This window comes from Lemur catta, chromosome 2 (assembly GCF_020740605.2).
Source record: "Lemur catta isolate mLemCat1 chromosome 2, mLemCat1.pri, whole genome shotgun sequence".
NCBI lineage: Eukaryota > Metazoa > Chordata > Mammalia > Primates > Lemuridae > Lemur > Lemur catta.
Genome location: NC_059129.1, coordinates 15,923,910 through 15,950,329, shown reverse-complemented (window position 1 = coordinate 15,950,329; position 26,420 = coordinate 15,923,910). Strand labels below are relative to the sequence as shown.

The 26,420-nt window shown below is 39.9% G+C and overlaps 1 protein-coding gene across 4 annotated transcripts in view; it reads right to left on the bottom strand.

Annotated features, from left to right (window-relative positions):
• Window positions 1–26,420, bottom strand: part of TNRC6A (trinucleotide repeat containing adaptor 6A) — a 92,967-nt gene that overhangs the window by 7,800 nt on the left and 58,747 nt on the right. Inside the window, exons 6-20 of one of the 4 annotated variants that reach the window (XM_045542811.1) lie at window positions 23,158–25,743; window positions 21,617–21,793; window positions 20,553–20,728; window positions 19,337–19,369; window positions 17,688–17,768; window positions 17,277–17,328; window positions 11,570–11,712; window positions 11,037–11,183; window positions 10,736–10,873; window positions 10,145–10,273; window positions 9,594–9,671; window positions 8,751–8,961; window positions 5,824–5,955; window positions 2,133–2,291; window positions 1,357–1,497 (exon numbers count right to left, since the gene is read on the bottom strand). In XM_045542811.1, the coding sequence (XP_045398767.1) occupies window positions 1,357–1,497; window positions 2,133–2,291; window positions 5,824–5,955; window positions 8,751–8,961; window positions 9,594–9,671; window positions 10,145–10,273; window positions 10,736–10,873; window positions 11,037–11,183; window positions 11,570–11,712; window positions 17,277–17,328; window positions 17,688–17,768; window positions 19,337–19,369; window positions 20,553–20,728; window positions 21,617–21,793; window positions 23,158–25,743 (4,383 nt within the window). The remainder of the gene's footprint in view (window positions 1–1,356; window positions 1,498–2,132; window positions 2,292–5,823; window positions 5,956–8,750; window positions 8,962–9,593; window positions 9,672–10,144; window positions 10,274–10,735; window positions 10,874–11,036; window positions 11,184–11,569; window positions 11,713–17,276; window positions 17,329–17,687; window positions 17,769–19,336; window positions 19,370–20,552; window positions 20,729–21,616; window positions 21,794–23,157; window positions 25,744–26,420) is intronic. The other 3 variants (XM_045542813.1, XM_045542812.1, XM_045542814.1) reach the window with 3 other exon arrangements.

Sequence of the window (26,420 nt, the reverse complement as noted above, 5' to 3'; positions counted from 1 at the left end):
TTTTCCTTCCTACCCTATTTTCTCAAAACTGTAGGGAGGATACACTCTAACAATAGGGTACAGCAACCAAGACAACATGCAGCTCTACTGCCCACGACTGGGCTTTAAAAGGAGGTTCAAGCCTTGCTGCTCCTAATCTGTCTCTGAACTTTTACAGGCCAGCCAGTGCCCAAGGCACCCTGTCACTGGCCATAAGCCAGGCCTTCAGCCTTCTCCATCATACCCCACACTCAAGAGTCCAAAACCTAGTGTTTCTTCCCATTTTTAAAAACCCTCTTGACCAACTACTCTAAATGAGCCCTAGACCTGACCACCATCTGGATCACTATGCCAGATCCCCATCTGGTCTCCCAGTCCAATCTACTCCCCACTGTCACGTCACCCCACCTTGAAAAATGAGTCTTCTCAAAACATTCAATAGTGTATTTCCTTTAACACCAAATCTAAACTCCTCTCCTGCCTTTCAGCACCTTTCTGTAGGCCAACTGATTCTTCTATTTATTAACTGGCATGCTGTGAAGTTTTATGCTTGGCTTTTTATTCTCCTGTGAAAGTAGTAGCTTTAACTACTTCTATATGGTTATCTGCTAAATTCAGCCCTTTTAGAATGATGAGGATTCTTTTCTTACCACTGTGATAGAGCAAAAACTTGTTACCTTAGAAAATTATATATTTAAACTGAGAGGATACATTTTACGAAAACAAAGAAAATACTTCTCAGTATTTCAAAAATGCCTTTCATTTACCTTTCTTCTAGAAAATCATGGATGGAATACAAGTAAATGCCTAGAGGTGAAAAGTAACCATGTGGTAGGTAATAGGATGGTTTTATTTGATAACCCATATGGATTGCAGGGATCCATAAATTGGACTTATTTTTACTCTCTGAGAGAAAAAAAGGCTAATTTGCTCCACCAGAGAAAAGTCCTTCAATATGCAGAGTGTATAAACATATAATATTATGATCACATCCTTTACAAGAAACACCCATATTTAAATAACCACAATCTCATAACTTGGTATAAAGTAGATATGGCAATCCTCAGTATGTTTGTTCATACAATTACTGGAGAGCAAATATTCATTGGTCCTTTGTGTTAACTTATTAAATTAATATATGTGTTTTACCATATCAAGTGATAATAAATCCTCCTCATTTTTTAAAGTGGGCAAATTAAAGAGTCACTTATGGGAACACTGAGAATTATCTTCATTTTCATGATTCCGTTGGTTGTCAGGTGCTGTGAGGTGCTGGAGTGATTCTGGCTGCTGAGAGCTTCATACCCACTTTGTGCCATTCTTAAACTGGGTTACTGAGCATCACTCAGAAATTAACTTGCGCCCCCCCTTACGTACCACTGTTCCTGTCCCTGAGGTGGTCAACTTCCCGCACAGTATTAATTGAAAGATTGTTTATGACACTGCCAGGAGTGACGTAAGGGTCAGTTTCGGGGTCAATGTTTGGATAACCTTTCCATGGTTCACCAGGGCGAAATTCTGAAAGTGGAAATTTAAAATTAGTTCAAGGTTTCATCATCATTTAAAATCCATTATTAAATATCATTTATTCCTAAATTTTATGCAACTCTCAAATATTCTCCAATTTTACTACCAATAACCTTAAGAGGCTGGTTCAGTAATACAATTAGTACAACAAAAGCGGTTCTTTATGAATAACTTGTAAGTTTTTACAACTGAAATCACTTCTCTAGATTTATACATTTTTAAACAGTAACACTTTAAAGTGCTTTATGACAAATCACAAAGGCAATGCAACTCAAGTAGGACAAAGTAGGCCACAGATGCATTTCTTGTGATTCCTCAGTGCAAATGAAACTACCTGACACAACTGAAGAGAAACAATGAATTAAAGTCTTTTATGTAATTCTTTATGCTGGTTAACGGGACTCATTCCACCTTTGCTGCTTGGAGCATAAAGGCACCAGGAACAGGCAGGCACACTCATTTGCCCAAGACTTTATACTTAACTTTTCCTTCATCATTTCTGCATTCCTTCTTATCAGCACAGATCAGTCCAATCACACAGAATTGGGCTAAATTACTAGTAAATCCAGATGTAACAAAACCTTAATGGAAACATAGTCTCAGGAAAGACGGTATTAGCATTTTACCTGGTGGCCAATTAACACTGCTAGAGCCATTAGGCGATTTGGCACGTGGCCAGCCATCTCCTATTGAACCTGGAGGACTGGCTGGTGAAGTACTGCTGTTCATAAAGTCATAGGGAACAAATGGAGACTCTTCCAGCCTGAAACCACTTGAAATAGCACCTAAAAAGAAAAAAATGATAGTGAAATGTGACTAAAATATAGCATCAAATTTATGTCTTATAGTTTCTCAAATGTAATAAGAAAACTTTCCATTAGATCTGTGGGCTCCAAAAAGTGTTCTGCAGATTATGTGAAGGTGCAAGGAAAAGAGAGCTCTGTGCTCTTTTGCAGACTTCAGCTGCTTTTAACTCTTACAGAGTAAGATTCTAATGTATCATTTGAACAAAACTAACTAAAAATGAAATATCCTTCTATATATGTCATACCCTCTCCCCAACATTGTAATTTTCTATGGATGCTGAGGAAGAAAAGGAATTTTATAAACTGTCTGGAAGTTGGAGAGTCTTAGGACCATGAAGTATCTCAGACATGCCAATTCAACCCTTCCTTAATGCAGAATTTCCTAGTCAAATGTCCATGACTACACTCCACTTTTCTCCCCTTAACAAATCTGGCTTTTCTCATTGTAGGTGTACAGTAAAAGGTTAGCACAGCAGACCTGGACTTCACATTCCAAAGTGCCTCATGACTAGCACTTATTAGGCTCCTGAGTACCCTAAGCCCATGGAATGCTCTGCCAGGTGAGAGTACCTTTGCATACCTAGGGCATGCCAGATAGTTTATGACACTGACCATAATTTATGATGAACACCTATTTTTATGCCTGGGGCTCTGGCCCATAGTGTACTTGTCTCACCTCTGAGGAGTCTGGTGACTGAACAGCTAAGATCAGTTATGCAGCCGTTTCAGATGTGTATGAATGACCTCTTATAAAAACCCTGAACAACATTGCTTGGGTGAGCTTTTCTGATCAGCAATACTTTGTTCATGCGTTCACACATCATTGCTGAGACCTAAATGCTGTCCATGCAATTCCATTGGGAGAAGACAACAGGAAGCTCACTCCTGGTTTCTCCTGGACTCTATCGTATGCACCTTTTTCCTTTGCTGATTTTTATCTGTATTCTTTTGCCATAATAAACTGTAACCATGAGTATGAAAGCTTTTTTGAATTCCACGAGTTTCAGCAAATCACTGAGCCTGAGGATGCTCTTAACACCTCTGATATAGAAGGCCTCTTGGATTTGCTATTTCTTCTATGCTCAGCAACTAATGAGCTTTGGTAATATGGGGATAAAAATAACACCCACTTAAGATTGTGATATGATACCCCATTTACACAATACATACTACATACCAGCATACTTTAAGTAAGTGTACTGAGTATTTAAAATATATGATGTATATTACACCTACGACAGCAGTGAATGGATGGCAACAATTTGTTTTTATAAACAAACGGAGGATCAGATTCTCTGTTAAAAAAACAAACAAACAAAATAGACATGGAAAAACTCACCTTAACCTGACAAGACAGAAAATCACAATGGTAGAAACATTTTTCTAGGTCTCCATATCACCTCTCTCTAGCCGTTCTTTTCCAAGTTTCTGTAATACTAGTAGCTCCAGGATCTTTGTTCTTTACTCTATGTTCTCTCCCTCTGGGCAACCTCATCCATGTCGATGACTTCAATAAATACCAAATCTTCCTCTGGTCCAGACTTTTTTCCTGGATGCTAGACCTCTGTTTCTAATTTATTACTGGGGTTTTCCACGTTGAGCTACCCCCAAATGCCATATTCAACAAATCTAAACCTGATTCATCATCTATCACACCAAGCTTGTTTCTATTCCTCCATTTGCTCTATCATTAATTGCATTATTATCCACTCATCCCTTTACCTAGCAAATGCTCACTGAGTGAGCACTCCAATGTGCTCAACGGGGCTAAGTGTAGTCACTTTTCTCTAGGAGTTTATGCTCTTGTGATGGAGACAGGCCTCCTAAGTGGATACTTATATGAAACAAAGATATATAAAGAGTTGCTACTAGAGAGCACAAAGCCTGGGGGACACTTCTTGGAAATGACACGAGCAAAGTCTTAAAGGTCAAGGAAAGGACTGAAGAAGGCCAGAGGCACAGGAGGCATATCATAAGTAATCATGTGTTTGCTGGATAGAAGAATGAGTTAAGTTAGTCACCAAGTCCTTTGGCTTTTAATTCTAAAACTCTCTTCAACGCACTCCCTCTCATGCCCATTGCCCTTTCTCTCTCACCTAGACTACTTTAAGTTTAAACTGGTCTAGATGTCCACTACTTCATTTGTAAGATCATTCATGGCATAAAATTTTCCCATGGTTTGCTCCATACCTACTATTCCACCTTCACCTGCCTCCTTTCTCTCACTTGCACATTCACCTCCAGACATGCTCGGATACAAAATTCACCAGGCTCTTTGAAGCTCATATGTACTATTCTCTCTCAGTTGTTCTTCCTCTTCTTGTTTGTTTGGTTCACTTAAGGACTCATTTCAAGATAAGGCCTTCTATCCTTTCCAGACCCACATCCACAGTTATAACTGACTCAATGCTCCTACAGAACTTTATGTTATTATGCTATTATAAGTATCAATGTTTATATTACCTATTATAATGTACTACATCTATTGATATATTTGCTTTTGCTCATAATAAGGCCCTCCAGGGCAAGTATTTTTACATAAATACATACATATTTTGACAAACATACACTTAACTGTGTACTATGCACATATGTGTCTACGTATTCCAGGTACTGAACACAGTCCTTGGAAAGCAGAATATATTCCATTAACATTTGCTGGACGAATGGATAATATTAAATAAGATGAAAATGGCATTTCTAAAAAATAATTTAACTGAGGAGACAATAATAAAACTAGATGACTTACACATATCAACAAAATATATAAAGAAAACATGTCAATATACAAGAAATTGACAGAAATAAAATTACAGAAGTTTTTAATACCCTACTATGCACATATCAGATTAAACTCAGTAAATGTTAAGAAGAATATAAGAACAATAGGCCGGGCGCGGTGGCTCACGCCTGTAATCCTAGCACTCTGGGAGGCCGAGGCGGGTGGATCGTTCGAGGTCAGGAGTTCGAGACCAGCCTGAGTGAGACCCCGTCTCTACTAAAAATAGAAAGAAATTATCTGGCCAACTAAAAATATATATAGCAAAAAAAAATTAGCCGGGCATGGTGGCACATGCCTGTAGTCCCAGCTACTCGGGAGGCTGAGGCAGTAGGATCGCTTAAGCCCAGGAGTGTGAGGTTGCTGTGAGCTAGGCTGACGCCACGGCACTCACTCTAGCCTGGGCAACAAAGTGAGACTCTGTCTCAAAAAAAAAAAAAAAAAGAATATAAGAACAATAAAATCACTTAGAAAAAACTTCACAAGGTGAATAATTATTTTAAAAAACTGCATCATCTGATCTCTCCTTTGTAAAACAGAAGTGAATTTTGTTTTTCCTTTGAAAGTCTCTCCTTTTAACTAAGATTTAATAATTAATGGAGAACTTTGTTAAAATGAGGAAAAGTTCTAAGATAATTTTTCTTTGAAAAAATATATTTAAAATAAGATAAAGGCCTAAATTTAGCATTCTGATTTGTCTTTTAAGGGAATATGTAACAATGTATTTTATACCATGTTTGCTGGAGTTTTGATCCAAAGATGTGTTCACAGAAATGCTGTCCACTGTAGTCCACTTCCTTAGTCTTGACTGTGGCTCTTTAATACTGTTCATATCCATATTTACATTCAAGTTTGAGTTCAAGCCTTAAAAATTAAAAAAAAAAAAATCTTATGAAATATAGCATATTTTCCTTCTGTTACCGCAACTTCTATTTTCTAGAAAAACGTATGTAACTAAGCTAATGATTTAAATCATGCTTATTGTTCCTAATACCTGCAAATGTGGCACAGTGAAATGATAATAATAAAGGCAAGGCAGGCAAAATAGGCACTCTGGGCTCCTGGGCGCAGTCGTGCAGAAACAGTGCTGGGAGAAAGCGCCTCAGCTCGGTTATCAGAATAACCAACACATACAAATCCTAACTAGCTCTTCTAACACTCAACACAGTATAATATTTTCAAACCATAAGACTCTTAATACTATAGTTATGTTATATGTGGAAAAGGATTTCTCTATATAATTTTGATTATTTTTAAATTCCTTGGCAAAATAAGAGGGGAAAAAAGTTTTAAGGAAATCAAATTTATAGTTTACCTCTATTAAAATATATTATTATCTGTCTAGCTATTTCCCGAGGGTACCATGGATGAAGAAACTGTGATCACTTTCAGATGCTATCTTTTGCTTGCAAACTGAACAGTCAGCTAGCCTGACCAGACAAAAGATGTTGTCATTTTAAAGTAAACATATCCTGCTCTGACAATCACACCTAAGGAGGAGATACCCATATCCTAAGGCACAATTTACTTGAACTTTGCTGATGAGGCATGTCAGGCTCAGATATCCTCTGGGACAAAGAAACAAGGACAGAAACTTCAATCTTAGATACTGTCCTCCAAAAACTGACCATTAAGTCAGTCTTTCTTAAAGTGTGATCCAGGGACTATTAACATTAGAATCATCTAAAATGCCTATTTAAAAATGAAGAGTAAGCCGGGCGCGGTGGCTCACACCTATAATCCTAGCACTCTGGGTAAGCCGAGGCAGGTGGATCACTTGAGGTCAGGAGTTCAAGACCAGCCTGAACAAGAACAAGACCCCTGTCTCTACCGAAAGTACAAAAAATTAGCCTGGGTGTGGTGGCATATGCCTGCAGTCCCACCTACTTGGGAGGCTGAGGCAGGAGGATCACTTGAACCCAGGAGTTTGAGGTTGCAGTGAGCTATGATCACACCACTACACTCTACCTGGGGTGACAGAGAGAGACTCTGTCTCAAAAATAAATCAAATCAAATCAAATCAAATCAAATCAAATAAAAATAAAGACTTTCTAGTGGAAGCCAGAATCTTTGTTTAATAAATTCCTAGGTGTTTCTTTTATTCTAAAGTTTCAAATTAAATGGTTTTCAATTCTTTGGTCTGATGAGAATCCATGTGATACTAAGGTCTGTCAAACTTAAAAACTTTAATAATACGAATCCTCTAATATCCCCAATTTTACAAACAGTGCTCAAATTTGCTGCTCTTAGACTCATCAGTCAGATCAAGAGTTGGCAATTTTTCTCTGTGAAGGTCCATATAGTAAGTATCTTAGGCCACATAGTCCCTTTGTCTCTATGCAACTCTGCTCTTGTAGCATGAAAGCAGCCATTGATATACGCTAAAGAAAGAGTGTGGCCATGTTCCACTAAAACTTTATTTGCCAAATCATGCAGTGGGCCAAATTTAGCCAACAGGCTGTACTTCATCAATGCCTGATTTGGACAACCATATTGGTGTAGGAAGGCTTGCTTAATCAAGGGAAAGTATGCCTTGCTGAAAAGCCAAACAGATAGAAAATGTCATGCTTATACTCCCTGGCCCAATTGATATATCAAGGGTGTAGTCAAACAGTAAGAGCCACCCCCTTCACTGGTGAGACTGAAATCTGTCAGTATAGTTGAGTATTTTTTTGCCGCTATATTGTTGTCTCTTAGATCACCTAATCACCAGCAAATGGCTTCTACAGTATTCACCCACAGTGGTGGGTGACGAGGGAGCTGTTTCTAGAAATGTATGGAGACTGCTAATAATCCCAAGGTCTCAAAGTGCAGTTTATGTCCTAGCTGAGAGTCCACGGCAATACCAGGTAGAGCCAAATCAGTTCAGTCAGAGTGAAGCACAGCATGTGCCAACCTCTGCCCACACCCCAGAACGTGCTAGTTAACCAACGGTCTTCAAACACAGCTTGGCTAGCAACCAACAAAGCTGGTTTCTAAGAAACCACTGTACAGGAAAAGAGAGAAAGAAAAAGCAAAATGAACAGGGTTCAAACCATCAAGAGTCAAAATATAATCAAGGGCACAAAAAAAGAGGGACCTAAGAAGACATACAAGCCTGAAATTTCCACACACTGAATAAAAGCCTGCAGACAGGAAAAAAAAGAAGGGGTCGGGAAAACTATTCCATATGTAATAAAGGCAATCCCTTTTCTTACCTCCATTTCCTTATTTATACCAGTAATCATTTATAAATATTTAGACAATAATTAAAATTTGAAGTTCTAAAAACTAGGAAATGTGACTGTGACATTCCTAGCTGCTTCCCCAAAAGAGCACTGCTCAAAAATTCTCTGGTGTGCTGTTTCTAATAACCATAACATCAGCCTTCCCCACCTATTCATATTCTATTAATACAATTCAGATATTTGGGTCTTACAATGAAAAGTTTCCTTTAATCTACTTTAAATGAGTGTGGAATTTGTGAAACAGTGTGATTATCTTAAATGGAGAGAGACCATTCTCAAAGCATGAAGACAGGCTGGCAACTCTTTGAGTGGGACCAGCTAAAAGACCAATGCAGCCTTCACGAAGGAACAGAGCTGTAAGGGTAAGAGAGAAGGATGCATGCTTGTGACACCCACGCATCAGCTGGATGTTATGGCCAAGGGAAAACCCACCTATAGGGAAGTTGCTGAAAGCATTTATTGGTGATGGCCCTTTTTGCAGCTCAGGTGTAGTGTGGGGCATGACGTTGTCAAGGAAAGATTTCATGGCTGGCTGATGGAGTGACTGCTGCTGAGATGGCGGAGTCTGCTGCTTCACCAACAGGTTTGGATCAAGTTGACGAGATTGTTGCATCATTTGCTGTTGCACACTAAGAGGTCGACCCTTAAAACAAAATGGAGAAAATTGTGAGGAAAAAGTCTTTAGAGATACCTACATATGCCTCTTCATTTTTTAGTTCACTTTCTTCTCAGCAGGAAGGTAAACAATCACAGTGTAACAGTTAATATGACTCAAGAGTAAACAGCAGTTTAATAAACAACAAACTTCATTGTATTTAAAAAAAATTCTATTTTAAGAAAGACATTTCCAATCTCTTGTTAAAATGGAAATGATAGAAGTAGAGTTAGGCCGGGCGCGGTGGCTCACACCTGTAATCCTAGCACTCTGGGAGGTCGAGGCGGGTGGATCGCTCGAGGTCAGGAGTTCGAGACCAGGCTGAGCAAGAGTGAGACCCCGTCTCTACTAAAAATAGAAACAAATTATCTGGCCAACTAAAATATATATATAGAAAAAATTAGCCGGGCATAGTGGCGCATGCCTGTAGTCCCAGCTACTTGGGAGGCTGAGGCAGGAGGATTGCTTAAGCCCAGGAGTTTGAGGTTGCTGTGAGCTAGGCTGACGCCACGGCACTCACTCTAGCCAGGGCAACAAAGTGACACTCTGTCTCAAAAAAAAAAAGAAGTAGAGTTTACCAAAATAAAGGATAGCACAGCAAGTGGAAGGATCTGATCTACCTGCTGGTCTTGCTGCTGCCGGTTACCAGAAGGCACGCTTCTCTGACTCTGCGCCCTTTGCTGCTGCGCTAACAATCGCTGGAGGGAAGACGGCAAAAAGGTTGTCACTACCACACTGTTACATACGAGTATGCTTCAGAATGACTACAGCAGATGGACCTACAGAGGCATGACTTCATCTAGCCAATGCTGACACGTCCTGACTCATCTAGAACAATCACTTCCTTGGACCCTCTGGCTTTCAAGCCATTCTACTGAAACTTAGTCTTTAGTTCAATCTAAACTTTCACTTCAACAGAGAAACTTTTCCTGATCATTCTACCTCTCCCCCAGCCCCCGACTTGGCTGGGCTTCCTCTTCTAGCATCCTGCACTTCTTCAAAACACTCCTCACAGATGTTCACAATGTCTTTCCTGACAAACTGTAAGCTCCGTGAGGGCTATGACTGTAACTGTTTTGTTTACTGTGATACTTCCTGCACAGAGTCTAGTGTCTGGCACAGAGGAGACACTCAGTAAAGTTGTACTAAATAAGACTATCACTCTACTTACCTGTAACTGGGAGATCTGAGAAAGCTGGTTTAGTTGGGATAGCTGGTTCAGCATGGCTACCTGTTGGGGGCCGAAGAGCGGATTCAGGCCACCGTTGTTTGGTGCATACTTCAGCAATGAAACTGGAACCTTAGGATCACAATGGTAAGTTAATAACGTTGATAAAATAGCTCTAACTAGCTATATGTACTGTGTAATTTAAATTAGCAACAGAACAATTAAGTTAATGGACTATTCATTGGCGGGCTGTGGTCTTTGTCTTACTAATTTATCGCTCACTTATACTTTTTCTTGGGTTAAGCAAAAGATGACAGAGATTGTCCTCCTCTCAAGATGTTTTATAGAAGAATCTCATAAATTTCAGATTTAAATTATCCTTGACTCATGTTCTTCATCCTTCCTGCATCCTTTTGTAACAGCTAATTCAGAACTAGCTCTACCTCAAAGATGCTTCCAGCCATTCTGCTAAAATCTCAAAGATGCAGCTAGTTGGGAATTAGCTATTACAAAATAGTCATCTCATTCAAATATAAAATTATTCAAGGTTATTTTCCAGGTAAGCAGAAGGGAATATAAGGAAAGCTTACTTACCTGAGGGGAGAGTAATGGAGGAGGCACTTGAGCACGGAGATTAGGCTGAGATGAACTAAGAGGTTGTGCTGGAGGCTGCTGCATGCCCCGGGGTTGTGCTGCTGTGTTTCCAACACCAAACATACTGGGATTGCCATTCTACAAAAACAAACAACAACAGATAACAGTGGGATTCTTTAGGGACCAACATCTCATTACCACATAGTACTACTGATTTAAACACAGTAACTACAGGTAAGAGAGATCTTATTACTAATACAAATCATTCAACAGAGAGCCTAAAATACACACCTGGACTTACCTGTCTAACAGAATTCAAGTTTTGCATACCCAGCCCTGCTATGGAGCCAAGGGTCTGGTTAGGTAGTGCACTATTTGAAGGGGGAAGCTTCATGCTTTGACTGGACATAAACTGCATGTTTTGGGATTCATCTGCTACAATGCCATCCTGAGTGGACAGACAGAAAGATGTGCAACACCAGCCAAGCAAACAAGTGGAAGGGAGAAATCATTGCAGGAACAGAAGAGAAGTCACATGACATTCCAGCATCAACAGGAAACAAGTAGAAAACAGAAGAGATCAGATTAGTGTTAATTCTAGAGCACATAAAAAGAGCCAAACATATTTCATGGGATTAAGAAGAAAATATAAATGCAACTCCTATGCTAAATTGAGACATGAAAGGACAATGAGCTACAAATCCAGTAACAGGATTTAGTACTGGATTATAACATGTTAAATTATATAAAATGTTCTAAAATATTAATGTGAAAATTATGCTAGTAAGCGTATTGGTTTATTAGTCACAGAGGTAAAGGCAAAAAAAACTTTACCTTATCAAAATAAGGATTGCGCTCCATGGAAGACTCTTTGGAAATCTGAGGCCGAGAACCAGGGCCTTTCCCGACCGTTCGATTGTAATCACCAATATTTAGGCTATGTTTATCTATTTCCATTCGTTTGTCTTGTAACATTCCTAATAAATGCAGGAGACTATGTTATCAAATAGGAAGACAACCTAATTGGTTTCAGATAAATTTACAACAGAAAGGAAAATACTTTCCAAACTGAAATAACTTCTGCCAAAATAAGGATCTATGAAAAATATACTTGGATTTCATAAATCTTGCATTACTCACTAGTTGGGTTTAGCAGATAGTGTTATTTTATTGAACAAATTAACTTGAAAAGACTAGTAAACAGAAGGTGGCTAACACCTCCTTTTCAAAAGACTTCTTAGGCAACATAACTTAAGACATCTATACTTATCTCTAACATGCTTGATTTTATAATAAAGGTAAGTTTCCATTAACAAGTAACAAGAACAACAACCAGCACCCACCATAACCACCATTTAATAAATGCCTAGTATATGTCAGGCACCATTCCAAGTGCTCTACGAGTACTAATTTAATGCTTATCCTGTTAATCGTGCCTATTCAGCAGGTGGGGAAACTGGAGACCAGACAGGGTAACAACTTCTCTTCTCCAAGGCCTTGCTAAGTCTGTTACTCTCCTCATTCTGACTGCGCTGCAAAAAGAAATGACCTTCTCTCATGGAAACTTCTCTCCTGCAAAATCTTCTTTGCCGGATACAGCCAGCCCCAGCCCATAAGCTACCACCCTATTTCAACAAATCTTCAAAGTGGGGACCCTGCTCTCTGCCTCCCCATCCTTACCATCTGCCCATTGTGGTTTCTCCTTTTTGTGCACAGCCGAGCCCGCCTCCTTCTGCTTTCCATTGTTGGCTTAGCACACTCAGCATCTCAGTCTTTTGACTATCTCTTTGTATACCTACTTCCCCTAGATTATTCCCCGTCAAGGTATCAACATTCATCCCCATTCAAGTGACTCCCAAATACAAATGTGTGAGCTTTGATTTCACAACTGAGCTCAGTTCCACATCTTTAACTGCCTGCTAGGTATATTCACTTCAATGCCTCATTGTCACTTCTAACAGGTTTTCACCTCCCTATTCCTCATTCTCTACATTTTCTCAATTCTCAAATCTCATCCATCATTTCTTTGCAATTGCTGTTTTTTGAGACATCTGCCACCACCATTATATTTACCCTTACCTACCCTCATTCTAGGGAAGTAGAAAAGGAAAATTTTTTAACAAAAGGAAAGAATTCTTAAAATAGGTACATTTTAAACATGCCATTAGTTTCCTAAAGTACTGTTCCAGCTACGGGTCAGGCATCTGAATAATCTACCTTTTAGCACTTGTTTAAGAGCCCTCCCTTGAAGGACAATAATCCTTTGCAACAACCTCTTCCTCTGTTCTCTCCCCCCCCCCCCCGTTAATGGCATCATTATTCACTGATACACCCAAGCTACCCATATTAAACACTTTCCCTCACTCTCTACATCTAATCCTATAACCAAATCCAATCAACTCTTCTAAGTCTCTCTCCAAATTCCTTCCTAATAATCCACATTATTTTTGCCTATGCAAATTATATCTTTTAAAAGAGTAATGTGTTACATCTTCTCCAAAAACCATTCCCCAATACTTCTACATCCCTCTAAAAACTAAGTGTCAAATGTGGCACTCTACCCTTAGGCCACCAGCCCGCTAAGAAGGGCCTTTTGCTACAATACTCTTCCACAGCTCCAATGTCACATCCATTCCCGGACAGCCATTCTCCTGTTTTCAAAACTCTTGGCTTCTGAAAAATTATTCTATTCTACTTCAACTCATCCTACTTCTTAGGATATTCCTTAAATTGTCATTATTCCCCAGAATTCTGCCTTTGGGCCATTACTCTATGACTCTCTCTGGTCAATATAGCCTTATGGCTTCTACTACCATCCATGTCTAATTAATTACACTTATTATTCCAGCCCTATCTATTCTGAGCTCCACATTCAGATTTTTCTACTGCTTACTGGACATTGCCACATGGTTTTCATAGCAACTTCAGACTGAGTATCTTATCTATCAAACCTGCTATTCCTACTATATTTATCTCAAATAATGCCTAGTTAATGATTTATTATCTCTCAGCTCCCAATTCACCCTTTTTGATTGCTCTATTTTTGACACCTGGCCCTAAGGCATTGTCACTAGAGGGTGCTGGAGAGACAATGCAGGAGGAAACAGTGTGCTCGCTTGGCGGGTTCCTGCAGCACTCACAGCCTCTGCGGTGCCTGCCTGGTCAGCCAGCAGCACTCAGTGCCCAGCTTCTCGCACCATCCCCCAGACCTCCACACAGTTTTGCTGCAGAGTGTCTCTGGTGAGATACTTCTCCATGAACAGCTTTTCCTAGCACCCTAGAGGGCAGATTTCCAGCAAGTTCCACGGCAACCTCTGTGCCATTCAGCGAGGTGTGGAGGAGGCAGAGATTTGTTCTCATGGGAATAGACATGTATTCTGGACACGGATTTTTCTTGCCTGTAAGGCTTCTGCCATCCATGGTCTCACAGATTGCCTTGTTCACCACCACGGCACTCCTCACAGCTCCTCGTGTCTGATCAAGGAACTCAGTTCACAACAGGGGAAGTGCAGTAACGGGCTACTGCCATGGGATCAAACGGTCTTCGCACATATGCCATTACCCGAAAGTAGCTAACCAAATTCACAGGTAGAATGGCTTACTAAAGACTCAGTTACAAAGCAAGCTGGGAGACAATATCCTAAAACGATGGGCTTCTGCCTTACAGGATGCAGTATGTGTCTCCCCCATTACCAGAATACACAGGCCTGGGAATCAAAAGGGGAAAGTATGAGTGGCTTCTCTCATAATTATACCTAATAAGCCACTTACAGAGAATTCTTGCTTCCTGTTCCAACAACTCTGCTGGTTTAGAGAATTTAATCCTTGAGAGAGAAAATACTTCCAATGGTTCCACTATGTTGGAAGATGACGACTGCCACCTGGACATTCTACACTCCTTGTAACATGAACTAGCAGGCAAAGAAAGGCACTAGTCTACTGGCTGGGGTGACTTGATTCTGATTACCAAGGGGAAATTAGTTTCCTGGTACAAAATGAAGGCAGTGAAGACTGTGTGGAACCCAGGGTATTCTCTGGGATGATTCTTAGTACTTCCATGCTCAGCAAACAAAAGAAAATGAAAAACTACAGCAACCATAAAAGGCAGGACAACTGAGGACTCAGCCCCTTCAGGAATGAAGGTTTGGGTCACTCCACCCAGAGCAGCCGAGGTTGAACCTGAGAGTGGGCTAAGTTTGGAACAGGTAGTGAAAAAAGGAAGCCACAGATACCAATGATGGCTTGTGACCAATTACAGAAATACCAGTGGTAGTAGCTTTGCATGTCTTCTGTTGTTTGTTACATGGATGTGTTAATTTGTATAGGCCAACCATTTTCTTCTTCTTTCTCTTCCCCATTTTTACTTTATTCACAAGTTGCTGGTTAACTTTGTAAATTAATCTTCAGATAACAAACTGTGCCTGAATGTAAGGGATAATTAATACAGCCAGTGATGAATACAGTGATTCTTAGGACTGTACAGCTCCTCATTTTGAAGAGAGAGGGAAAACTTCTTCCCTTTTAAGAACGAACACTGTATCTTGTTAAGTACAAATATAGAGTTGTTTTGCCATTGTACTGGACTTCAAATGTGTGGAGAAGAGTGTATATGGAAGGTGAGCAGTCAAAGGTTGGGTGAACTGTGCTGCTTACTGACTTATTTCCTCTCAGCTCCAAATTCATCCTTTTTGACTGGTCTGTGAAAAAAAAAAAATGGATCTGGGCCAATAACATATTTTTTCCTTTGCCGGCTGGCACTGAAGCTTTGTGGGTAGAGGGTGTAGGACAGACACTGTAAGAGGAAAGTTTGGTTTCCTGGCTCTGGTGTGCTCTATCCTGCAGCACAGGTAGCTTTTCCAGCACCAGGATCCTACAACGCTGGCTCACCAGAGGCCAGCAGCTTCCACCAGCATCCTCTCTGGCAGCTTGGTAGCAGGGTGCCTCCTCCAGTGAGACACCTCTCCTCTGAGCTGTTTCCACTGGTATCTTAGAGGGTACATTTCCTACCATTCCACTGTGCTAGCACCATAGTGAGGGGAGAGGGCTCTTCCTTGGGCATGCTATGTCGGTCCTCATTTAGTGACTTCTTCTATCTGCTATTCACACATTCTTTAGAGTTCTTGTCACCTCTTACTAGCCAGTACCTCACTACTCCAATTCCTTGTTAGAGTTAATAATTCTTTATATTGATATTAAACCTTCTCTGTTCAAATGTCACATGTTCTCATTCATATGTGGGAGCTAAAATTTTTAAAAATTGATTCATGGAAATGAAGAGTAGAATGATAGTTACCAGAGGCCGGGAAGGGTAGCAGGGAGTGGGGGACAAAGTGGGGATGGCTGACTAACAGGTACAAAAATACAGTTACATACAATGAATAAGATCTAGTATTTGGTAGCACAATAGGGTGACTATATTAACAATAACTTATTGTATATTTTAAAAGAACTAAAAGAGTGGAATTGGAATGTTCCTAACAAGAAAATGATAAATGCTTGAGGTGACAGATACCTGAATTACAGTGATTTGATCATTACACATTGTACGTCTGTATCAAAACATCACATGTACCCCATAAATATATACAACTATTGTTACCCATAATGATTAAAAATTAAAAAAAAATTTTTTTAAACCAACCTTCCCTATTCAAATTACTGTATAGTTTCTCTCTCCTGACTGGACTCTGACTAATACAACAGCACCACGATCTACTAGACTGTCCATGCAAGAAAGCTGGCAAGTTATCCTTTACCACACTCTCCCTCACCCTCCATAACAAATTGGTTCAAGTTGGTCATCAACTTTTGCTGACTGTAATTTCTATGTCTCCACTGAATTAGATTCTTAAAATCTATTGTCTTAGCTTGGAGCTTTGAAAATAATCACTGGCTACTGCAATACATCTCTAACTGGTTTTGCTATCTTTAGTATCTTTTTATCTGTCTTCTGCTGCCAATGTTTTCTGTCTTAAGATATTTTCAATCTATACCCAAGATTATTTTTCTAAAACATAAATCCAAATCATGTCATTCTCCTGCTTAAACTTCTTTAATCCATAGTTTAGGAATAAAGTTCAGATGCCTAAGCTCCTCATGACTTGGCACCTACCTAGTTTTTCCAGCACCCACCTAGTGAAGTTTCACCATCATGCCCCATCCCCCACCCCAATTTTGTATTTCCTATCCCATTATATAGAATGACTTGCCACCCCTACAGTATAGTCTAAGATGTCTCTGTCCTGCCTAGGTATTTATACATGCTGTGCCCTGGTCAAGAAGACAATACTCTCTAATCTGGATAACTCATACTTTGACAGGATTATATTTAGGTAATCAGAGTAGTATCACCACTGCCTTAGCTCTGCACAATGATTTGCACTTTAAAGGCACATCAACATATTTAATCACAGCATTTTAATGTATATTGGGCCGCAAAGATCTCCCCTCTCCTGGTCTAGGTCCAGTCCAGTAGGTTCATGTCACAGATATGCCTGCCCATCAGTGAATATAAACTCAAACTGATTTAACTTTCTCTTACCTCCAGAAAGGTCCATCTTATTGCTCTGTACATTTTCTTCTGGTGAGTCTCTCTGAAGAAAGAAAAAGCAACATGTTAGCAGACCTTAGTTTATCAAGGAAAACAAATGAAAAATGAAGAATTTTACTATATTTTACTATGTGAAATGCAAGTGGATCATAAAGCTCCATTTTCATTGCCTAATATAATTTTAAAAATGTTTTAAAATAAGACATGTAATCAATGTTTTTAGCTAAAACATATAAAAACAAAGAAGGTTTGAAGGCCAGTTTTACTCTAACTTCAAGCATATTCATAAGGACTCAAAGATTAAGAATAATTCTCAAGAAAACAAAAAAAAAGAGAAATCAGGATAAATTTTAATAGAATACCATTAAAAGGGGAGGGCAGGTGCTAAGGAAACATACTTACCGAGAAACTGATATTTGAAAACTGTTTAACAAATGGATTTATCCATGCTTCTTCTTGTTTGTTTCCACCTTTCATCATTCCCTTTGTAAAATAAAAAAGTAGAAAAGATGCCATGGCCATATCTATTTATCTGGGTATAGTGATGGATTAATAAAACTTCAAGACAATTCCCAACTCTCATTTTTAGCCAATAATTTTTCCTCCAACCAACTCTTAGTAGAGTTGTTAACAATTAAAAATCAACTTATTTGATTTTCAACTTCCTTTGCTCCAGTCCTCTGGTATAGCTGTAATGTATAGAGAAATCTCTAAAGGCAAGCAGTCAGAAGGAAAAGACAGAAGCAAAAGGCCTCAATGACCCACAAATAGGAAAAAAAAAAAAGGGGCCTCTGAATAATGGAGAACTGTCTATCAGGCAGTTTCCAAGTTACACATGGACTGTGTTTTATAAGATTAATTATAATTTAGATTTTTGGAATTCTTACTCCAAACCAAAGTAAAAAATAGCAATTAGGTTCTCAGGTTAGTATGAAGAAGCCAATTTAACCCACAATTTAATTATGCTAAGTACACTGTACAAAAAAAAAAAAAAAAACCACCATGTGTTTCCACATGAAGTATTTTAAAATTTTTATTTGTGTTGCCAAGAACATAACACCCCAGCAGTAGTTGAAGCTGGGATTCCTCCCACTTAGTGTTGGCTTTCTGTGGCTGGCTGGGGTATTGGTGGTATGGAAACCACACTGAGTTGAAAGGATGAAGGGTCCATGACTAGCAGTCTGGTAGACAGGGAGGCTGGAAGCCAGAGATCTAGGTCTCTCATTTATGTGTAGATCACAGGACCATTCTCAGTCTGTTGCCGTAACTGCCCTTTACCTTTGCTACTACCTGTTCCTTCTGACTGTGGAACAGAACACAGCTTCATAATTTCCCCCCTAAATGCAGGTTTCTGAAGCAAGCACCTAACCCTCTCCGAGGTTTCTAAAGTTGCTGTGACTCCTTTTCCTCTTTTACCCCCCATCCCCAGATCTAACTAATTACCAAGTTTTTCTCTCAAATTAATCCCTTCCACCATACACCCATTCTTGTTTCCCAATTCAAGCCCTCCTTTCTAACTTGAATTAATGCAGAAGCTTCCTGAAATCCCAAACTCTCATCTCTCCTCTGTTCCAATTTATATTTTATACTCTCATTGGTTCGCTTTCTTTAAAAAATTAATAATTTAAAAAATCCACTGATGTTGTCTTTTACTCAATTTCATTGGCTCCATATTTTATACAGAAGAAACTTCAAGTTCTTTGGCATGATACTGAAAACACTTTACAATCTGTCCTTAATCTAACTGCAGAGCCAGATCTCTTATCACTTCTTTCTAGAAATTCTACATTTTAGTTATGCTGGACTATTATTTTCCTTAACACATCCCACCCAAGCATCTTCCAAATTTAAGCTGACACTCTTTGAAGTTCTTCTAATGCCCCATATGACTATGAGCTCCTTGAAGGTGTAGCTCATATCTTAGTGCACTTGAATCCCCAGCACCAAGCACAGTACCTGGCACACAGCAGAGGCTAAATAAATGTTTGCAGTTGCTTTCTAAAGATTTTTACTAGTAGAAACAAAGGAGAAAGAGTAAAAAGGCTACACACCCTTTCCCTTCTCCTTTTTTTGCCACTCAGACCCTGTAAGGAAAGACAAAGTCACAAAACAGCATGGTCCAGTGGGAAGAACACAGGGTTTGGAATTGGAAGACCTAAACTTAAGTCCTTGCTTTGTCTCTTACTAGTTATGTAACTTTGGGCAAGTCACCACCTTTGCCAGTCTCAAATTCCTCATCAGTATCCCATCTTAGAAGGTTATGAGGATCAATGATTTATGTAAAACATGTAAAAGCACTTCATAAGCTGTATGGCAAGGCAATAGGCAAATTCAGCCAAATGAAAAATTTTTTAAATGAAAATGGCAGGTCCTAGACTTAGAATCCCAGGATTAAAAGGGAGGGAATTTGGCAGTCAGGTAGTCCAGCTACCCACTGAACATTTGACTTCTAAGGTCCCTCAAAAGGCAATTATTCTCAGGTAGGATGGAGAAGACATATTAGAATCACTTGGGGGACTGGGCACATATTTTGAAAACAGTCTCCAAGAGAATATGACACCGGCCCCCAATACCACCTCTTAAGAGCCAGTGCTCTAAATCAGTGGTTCCCAAACCTGGCTGTGCATCAGAGACATTTGGGGGAGCTTGTTTAGAACAAAAACCTTGGTTCAATTTCCAAAACTTCAGTAGACCTAGGGTATAGGAAGCTGTACTTTTAACAAATGCCATATGAGTTCTGACGTACAACCAGATTTGGGAATGTGATTTGTCAATGTATGAAGGCAAAATCAAGCTCAGTCCATTCCTAGGGATTTTTGTCACAGGACCTATTGGGATGGGGAAGGGACAATGATGACAGGTGAATAAGGAGGATGATGACTCTGGGTAAAAGGGAGACTGGGGACTCCAAGTTAGGAGGTGGAATGGGAGATGAACTGGCAGTGGGATGGAAAGAGTCAACATGGAGATTTGTCCTCCTCTTCCTCCTCACCACTGCAGGCACCACCCTGGGGTAAGGGATCGTCCCAGGCAGCACTGGTAGAGGGGGAGGAGGAGAGAAATCCCAAGCTGTAGCAGTGGGGAGAAAGGAAGTTCCTGTGGTCTTGTGTTTTTCTAGGTGGCTGCCCATACAAGTGGCTAAACCTAAGTTGGGGACTGCCTGGGCTGTACTGATTGCCATAAATGGGCAGACAGAAGATTAATTTTCTGTGGGTAAACTACCTTTGGAATTTAAAGTTTCAAGAGCTTTGCCCTTGAAATGTTTACCTTCGATGACATTTTCTTTGTATATGGTGGCCAATTTAAAGATGAGTTAAGCTCTTGAGATGAATTACTATTCCACATTCCAATCTCTACATCCTCTTCCTCTTCCCAGCCAGTGGGGCGATTTCCAGGCAATGGCATATCATCACCACACCAGCCATCTTGCATAGATTTTGGCCCTGATTATGGATTTGTGACACAAAGAGAAATATATTTTGAAATAAAACAATTCTTTTGGGAGGACAAGTACACATTAAAAAGCAGGGAGGGGGGAACCTAAAAACAAAAAATAAAAAACAGCACACTTTTATTTCCCTTCCCAAGTTTGCATACTAGGAATGCACGTTTTATACTGAGTTAAAAGTGCCTTTTAAAAAGTCAATAAAACTTCTCCATGCCTTTACAAATCAGGGCTCCTAAATATGGACAATGGTGGCATTCCTGTTCATACCCACTTAACAACCTGCATAGTGACGCACCAGACAAAGATGACGGATGAAATTTCAAAAGATCAATTTTGATTTATATAATTCAAGCAGAGTGCCAAAGAGCATTGAAAGTCATAAGCAGAAAGCATCATATCTCCACACATGGCCTTTGGGATTCCTGTAGGTTATCTTGTACACACTCTATGGGATAATGACAATCTTAACCTGAATCTCTGGGTCCTTTCTGAACTATGCTAATTTTCTGTGTAATTTTCAGGGAATCATCTGAGAGTCTGGATATATGTCTCTGTGGCTACACTATTCAGTCTCTCAGGTTGGATGGCATGAATGTTGCAGGGCTATTTCTAGAAAATCTAATTTGGAAAAATATAATTTAGATTTAGTGAAATACATGCAAATTAATAGTTGCAATTCTAAGAAATATGAGAAAAGAGGAAAATTCAGAAAGATAAAAGAGAAAACCATTTACAAATTCAAAGAGCCAAACACTAAACATCATCTAGTATATCATATGGCTACATTATCAATAACATAGAAACCTTATCCAATTATTTAATTATAGTCAATGAGTGATCACCACTGCTACAAAAGAGCTACCAGGGATTCTCAATAACTTACCAGATTTGCTTAATGCTTGTGGACCAACAGAGCTGGAGCCCCACGTGGATGTGTTGGATGCCGCAGCAATGGGTTCCCCCCAGCTGGGACCACTGTCTATGGGTTTACCCCATGCTGAAGTACCATTATCCACAGTTGTGGCTGGAGTAGAAGGCTCCCCCCAGGGCTCACCCCAGCCTTTAGAAAGTGTGGGAAAAGAAGTCATCAGCATAGATGGTAAGGAAGTACAGTAGAATAAGGGATAATAAAGAATACCTAGGGAACCAAGGATGAAGAACTCCATGTTCATGTACTGAATACTGATATTGTGACAGGCAGAAAGATGGCATCTGCTTCATGTAAAGAAGACAAAACATTTCCCATTAACATAACAACTATATGGGAAGAATATTTTTTAACCTCTCCTTTCATAATTGCCCTCTGTGCCTAGAGTTGATTCTTGAATAATTATGGCAAACCATCCTCCTCTGAGGATCTGAATTTAATTCCTGGAAAAGCCAAGTCATTCTGAACTAAACCTAGTGTACTGAAGCAGGTGATGAAGCTGGAGAATAGTATGTGAATAACATTTTTACCAAAAGTGTAACCTTTCCACATCACTGTACTGAATAAACAATTAGTTACACGGCTAACGATGGGTAAGCAGCCTACTTTTATACATGCTGGATAACGCTTATTTAAAAATCTGAAGTATTAGGTTGAAGTTGTCCAAAGCAAAGAAAATCAAAGCCATAAACATATTTTGTTTAAAAGAACTAAAGCAAACAGGCTTCCACTTAGATACATACTGGCCTCTTCGTAGAATCAAACCTAAATTAATACAATAAACTATACTAAGACTAAAAAAAAATTAGGTGATGAAAAGTTAGTTCATGAAAGCACTCCTATCTCTATGTCCAATGAGACTATTATTCAATAAAACTTTTATTAACAAAGACAATGTATGCCAATCACGATTAATAGAAACAGTGGTACCAGGGTAGTCTGCAGAGATAGGAATTCATTCGTTATAAGAGAGGAAAGTGAGAATATGCTAGAAAAGTATTGTCAAATGTTTTCAATATACACATACACAGTGCATCTAAGTAAATTTGTATTTCTTGTCTACTTAAAGAATCTCTTCTAAAACCAAATATAACACCCCTAATGTTTAGAGTATACTGTACTTACTTGTTTTATTTGTCGAGATATTTTAGTCAAATAATAAGAGTTAAGGCCTAACTTGTAAAAACTCAGAGAAGTGTACAGCATATGCTTACCTGTCCCCCTTTTCCCAATTTTGCCATCTATTGCATTCCTAATACAGAATGGAGTATGTAGGATTCACAATACTGCCAAAGGCAGAGCTCTGTTCCCTGATGGTAAAAATTGCCCCTATAATTTTCCTCAGCTTCTTCTGGAGTAGAGTAAAAGGGGCCTTTGTGTGCATATCTAAATACTTTGTTAAACAAATCTTATAATATCAGTAAGTTGAAACAAGCTTGCTTTCAAAATATTAAGCATTTTATAAAACCACTGGACTCCATAAAATAAGAACTTACCAGATCCACTGCTTGCCTCTTTGTTTGAGATGGCACTTGCAGACGGTAGCAGCTGATGTACCTGTGCTTGCTGGTCTGAACGGCTGCTGCCATTTGGGACATTTTTGTTCCACATGTTCACATTTTTGTAGTTGTATTTGCTTGGATCTCCCCAAGCTGAAGTTCCATCATCAATCTCCATTTTGCGACGTATAGATTCTGGGGATGGTTCCTCCCAGCCTGTGGGTTCTTCTTCTTTTGTTGGGGCTGGTATAGGTCCCCCCAGCCAGCCTGTACCAGGAGGTTTGCCGGTAGCTGGTGGGATTCCCCAAGATCCAACAATGTCCTGTTGCTTGTTCCAGTCTGGAGAACTGACTGGCTTTGACGAATCTCCCCAACCTAGAGACTGATTAGACTTTGGAGGGTCTCCCCATCCCTGGGAAGGATTAGGTTTAGAAGATTCATCCCATCCTGATGAATTATTTGGATTTATGTTATTTCCCCAAGTAAAAGAACTAGTCTTACCAAGTTCGTTCCAACCAGAAACAGACCTGTCACTGTCACTACCTCCTGAGCTGGATTTCTTATTGGCCTCACCCCAATGGTTACTCCTTGAAGTTTCTCCCCAGTTATCACTGGCAGAAACAGACCAACCTTGGCTTGACTTTTGTCCATCACCCCATCCCTGTTTGTTCTTTTGCGAATCATTCCATGCAGACTTTTCTTCTTTGCAATTGCCCCACTGATTGCTCTTGATCATTCCTGTAGCAGCAGAATCATCTTCCCACCCCCCCTGGCAGTTTGAGCCTTTGGAATCTCCCCACCTCAGAGTAGGTTTGGGATCGCCCCACCCCGATACAGATGAGGTATCATTACTATTAGGGCTAGTCTTATCTATACATGCCCCTGAGTTAAAAGTCTGTGTTGCAGAGCTTCCCCAGGCCTCTGTTCCATTGTCAGTCTTTCGTTCCCCTCTAGGTGATGTTTCAGTATCCCAGGCAGTATTCTGCTTAATAGGAGTCTGTCCCCAACCAGAGTTGGATAGGACACGTGGATCTAAGTCAGTTCTGTTTACAATGCTTTGGAGTAATGTGTGCTGATCAATTTTTCTTCTGTCTCTACTCTGACTTTCCCCAGCTACTTTTTCCTCAAGGCGTCCAGTGCTTTCTGTACTACCATCACTCTCCACTGTACCTCCTGTTTTGGCCCACACACTGTTTTGCTCATTTGTCTGAGATGTGGCAGAACCCTGATCCTCTTCCTCAGTAGATTTCCATCCGTTTGTAAACTTCTTACCATTGCCATTTGCACTGTCATTGGAATGCTGATTGCTAGGCAGTTTGTTCCACTCAACGCTGGGTATATTAGTGCCAGTGTTTTGTGCAGGGGTTCCCCATCCTCTTCGACTTCCTCCAGAATTCGCACCATTTCCACTTCCCCATGACGTACTCTGGGAATTTGCTGCCCCAGACTCCCATACACCTCCTCCTTTATTTGTGTTAACTTGAAAGTTAGTGCCCATAGGCCCATTTACACCAGGCTGCATTAGAGTTGCATTCACAGTGTCACCATTAGCTTGGCCGTTAGGGCCTGAACATTTGTCTCCAGAGTAGTTAGAACCATAGGCACCCCATGTAGTACCGTAAGAGCCTCCACTTTTTGACTCTCCATTGCTAAGATGAGAAAGGGAAGTGCCATTCATAACTGATGGAGCCTGTATCTGAGGATGATTCATTGTGCTCACACGCCAGGCCCCTGTATTACTACTAGGCAGTTCATTATTCTGTACGGAACCGGAGTTTGGTAAACTAGAGGTCATAAAGTTAGTAGTGTTATTTGGTCCAGTCATTTCAGTGGTAATATTTTGAGGTTGACCACTGAATGAAACCTTCTGTGTACCACTTACTTCAGATTCACAAGTTTCCTGAAGGCTTCCCCAGGTACCATGGGTAGAAGAACCACTCACTTTAGAGTTAATACTCTGATTGTTAGGCATCTGGCCTATGGTACTGCACTGAATATTGATGCCAGAACTACCACTCCCTACAGGCCCTTTTAGGGCAAGTCCATTGTTCTCTAATACTGGCCAGGCACCATGGTTGCTAGCTGAATTCAAAGTGCTTGGATTTAACCCTCCATTTGATGAAGAACTTACAGTGCCCCAAGCATTCATTCTATTGTTGCTACTTTCGGGTTTGCTTTCAGGAGCATCCACAGAGACCTGACATGTGCTTATTATGGCCCCATGGGAAAAACCCCATGGCCCAGTACTATTTCCATGGCCCACATTATTGCTGCTGCTACCAACTACAAACTTGTTTTGAGAACCAAGTCCAGTGCTATTCCGAAGGCCATCTTTTTCACCACCTGTGCTCCCTGAAGCCATGATAGTGATGTTTCTCTCTGATTCAGAACTGGAAGCAGAATCAGCATCCATACATTCTGAAGCCAACTCTGGATCACTGCCAGGGACTGAGGGCCATGCTTCTTTTTCAGACAAGTCACTTACAACAGCATTCTTACAGTTTGTGCTAGAATCACTCGTAGAAGACACAGGTCCCCGCTGGGAATTTTCATAATGGGATCCTGAAATATTGTGGTTTATATCTAGAATAAAGGAGAAGTACAACTATTTATAAAGTGTTAGTCAATTTCAAAACAACAATAAATAACCTAAGAAAATACATATATGTGGCTCCTTAGCTTTAACAAGACATGATACTTGACATACAAGACATGATACTTGACAGTATGGTTACAGGGGCATTGGTTATCTTCCAGCCACCAACTTTCCATAACCAATAATTCCACAAAGGCAGGGAATTCTGCTGCTTTGTTCACTGATATTATCACAAGATCCTACAGGAGTGCCTAGAACAGAACAGTCCCTCAATAAATATTTCCTGAATGAACAAATATTAACATGTCAGTAAGTAAAAGAATTTTGGAGTCAAGAAAGACTGGTAGGTAGTGATCTATTAGGATAATGGAGCAACCAGGCTCAGAAGCTTGATATGGGAAAGAAAGAGCTGAGATGCAGATGGGTAGGGGTAAGTGAATAGCCCAAACTTGATGAAATGTATTAGGAATACATTAGGAATCTTTTCCCAACCTCCACTTTCTAGTATAGCTTTTTCATACAACTGTTTTGGGTATTATGAAATGTTTTAAGAATTCCAAGGTCTTTTCCATTTTATTTCCATTTCATTAGTGTCCATATTCAACCTGAAATACTATATCCAGGTGAGAATATTTTTAGTTCAACTCTCCCTCATAAAATTTTA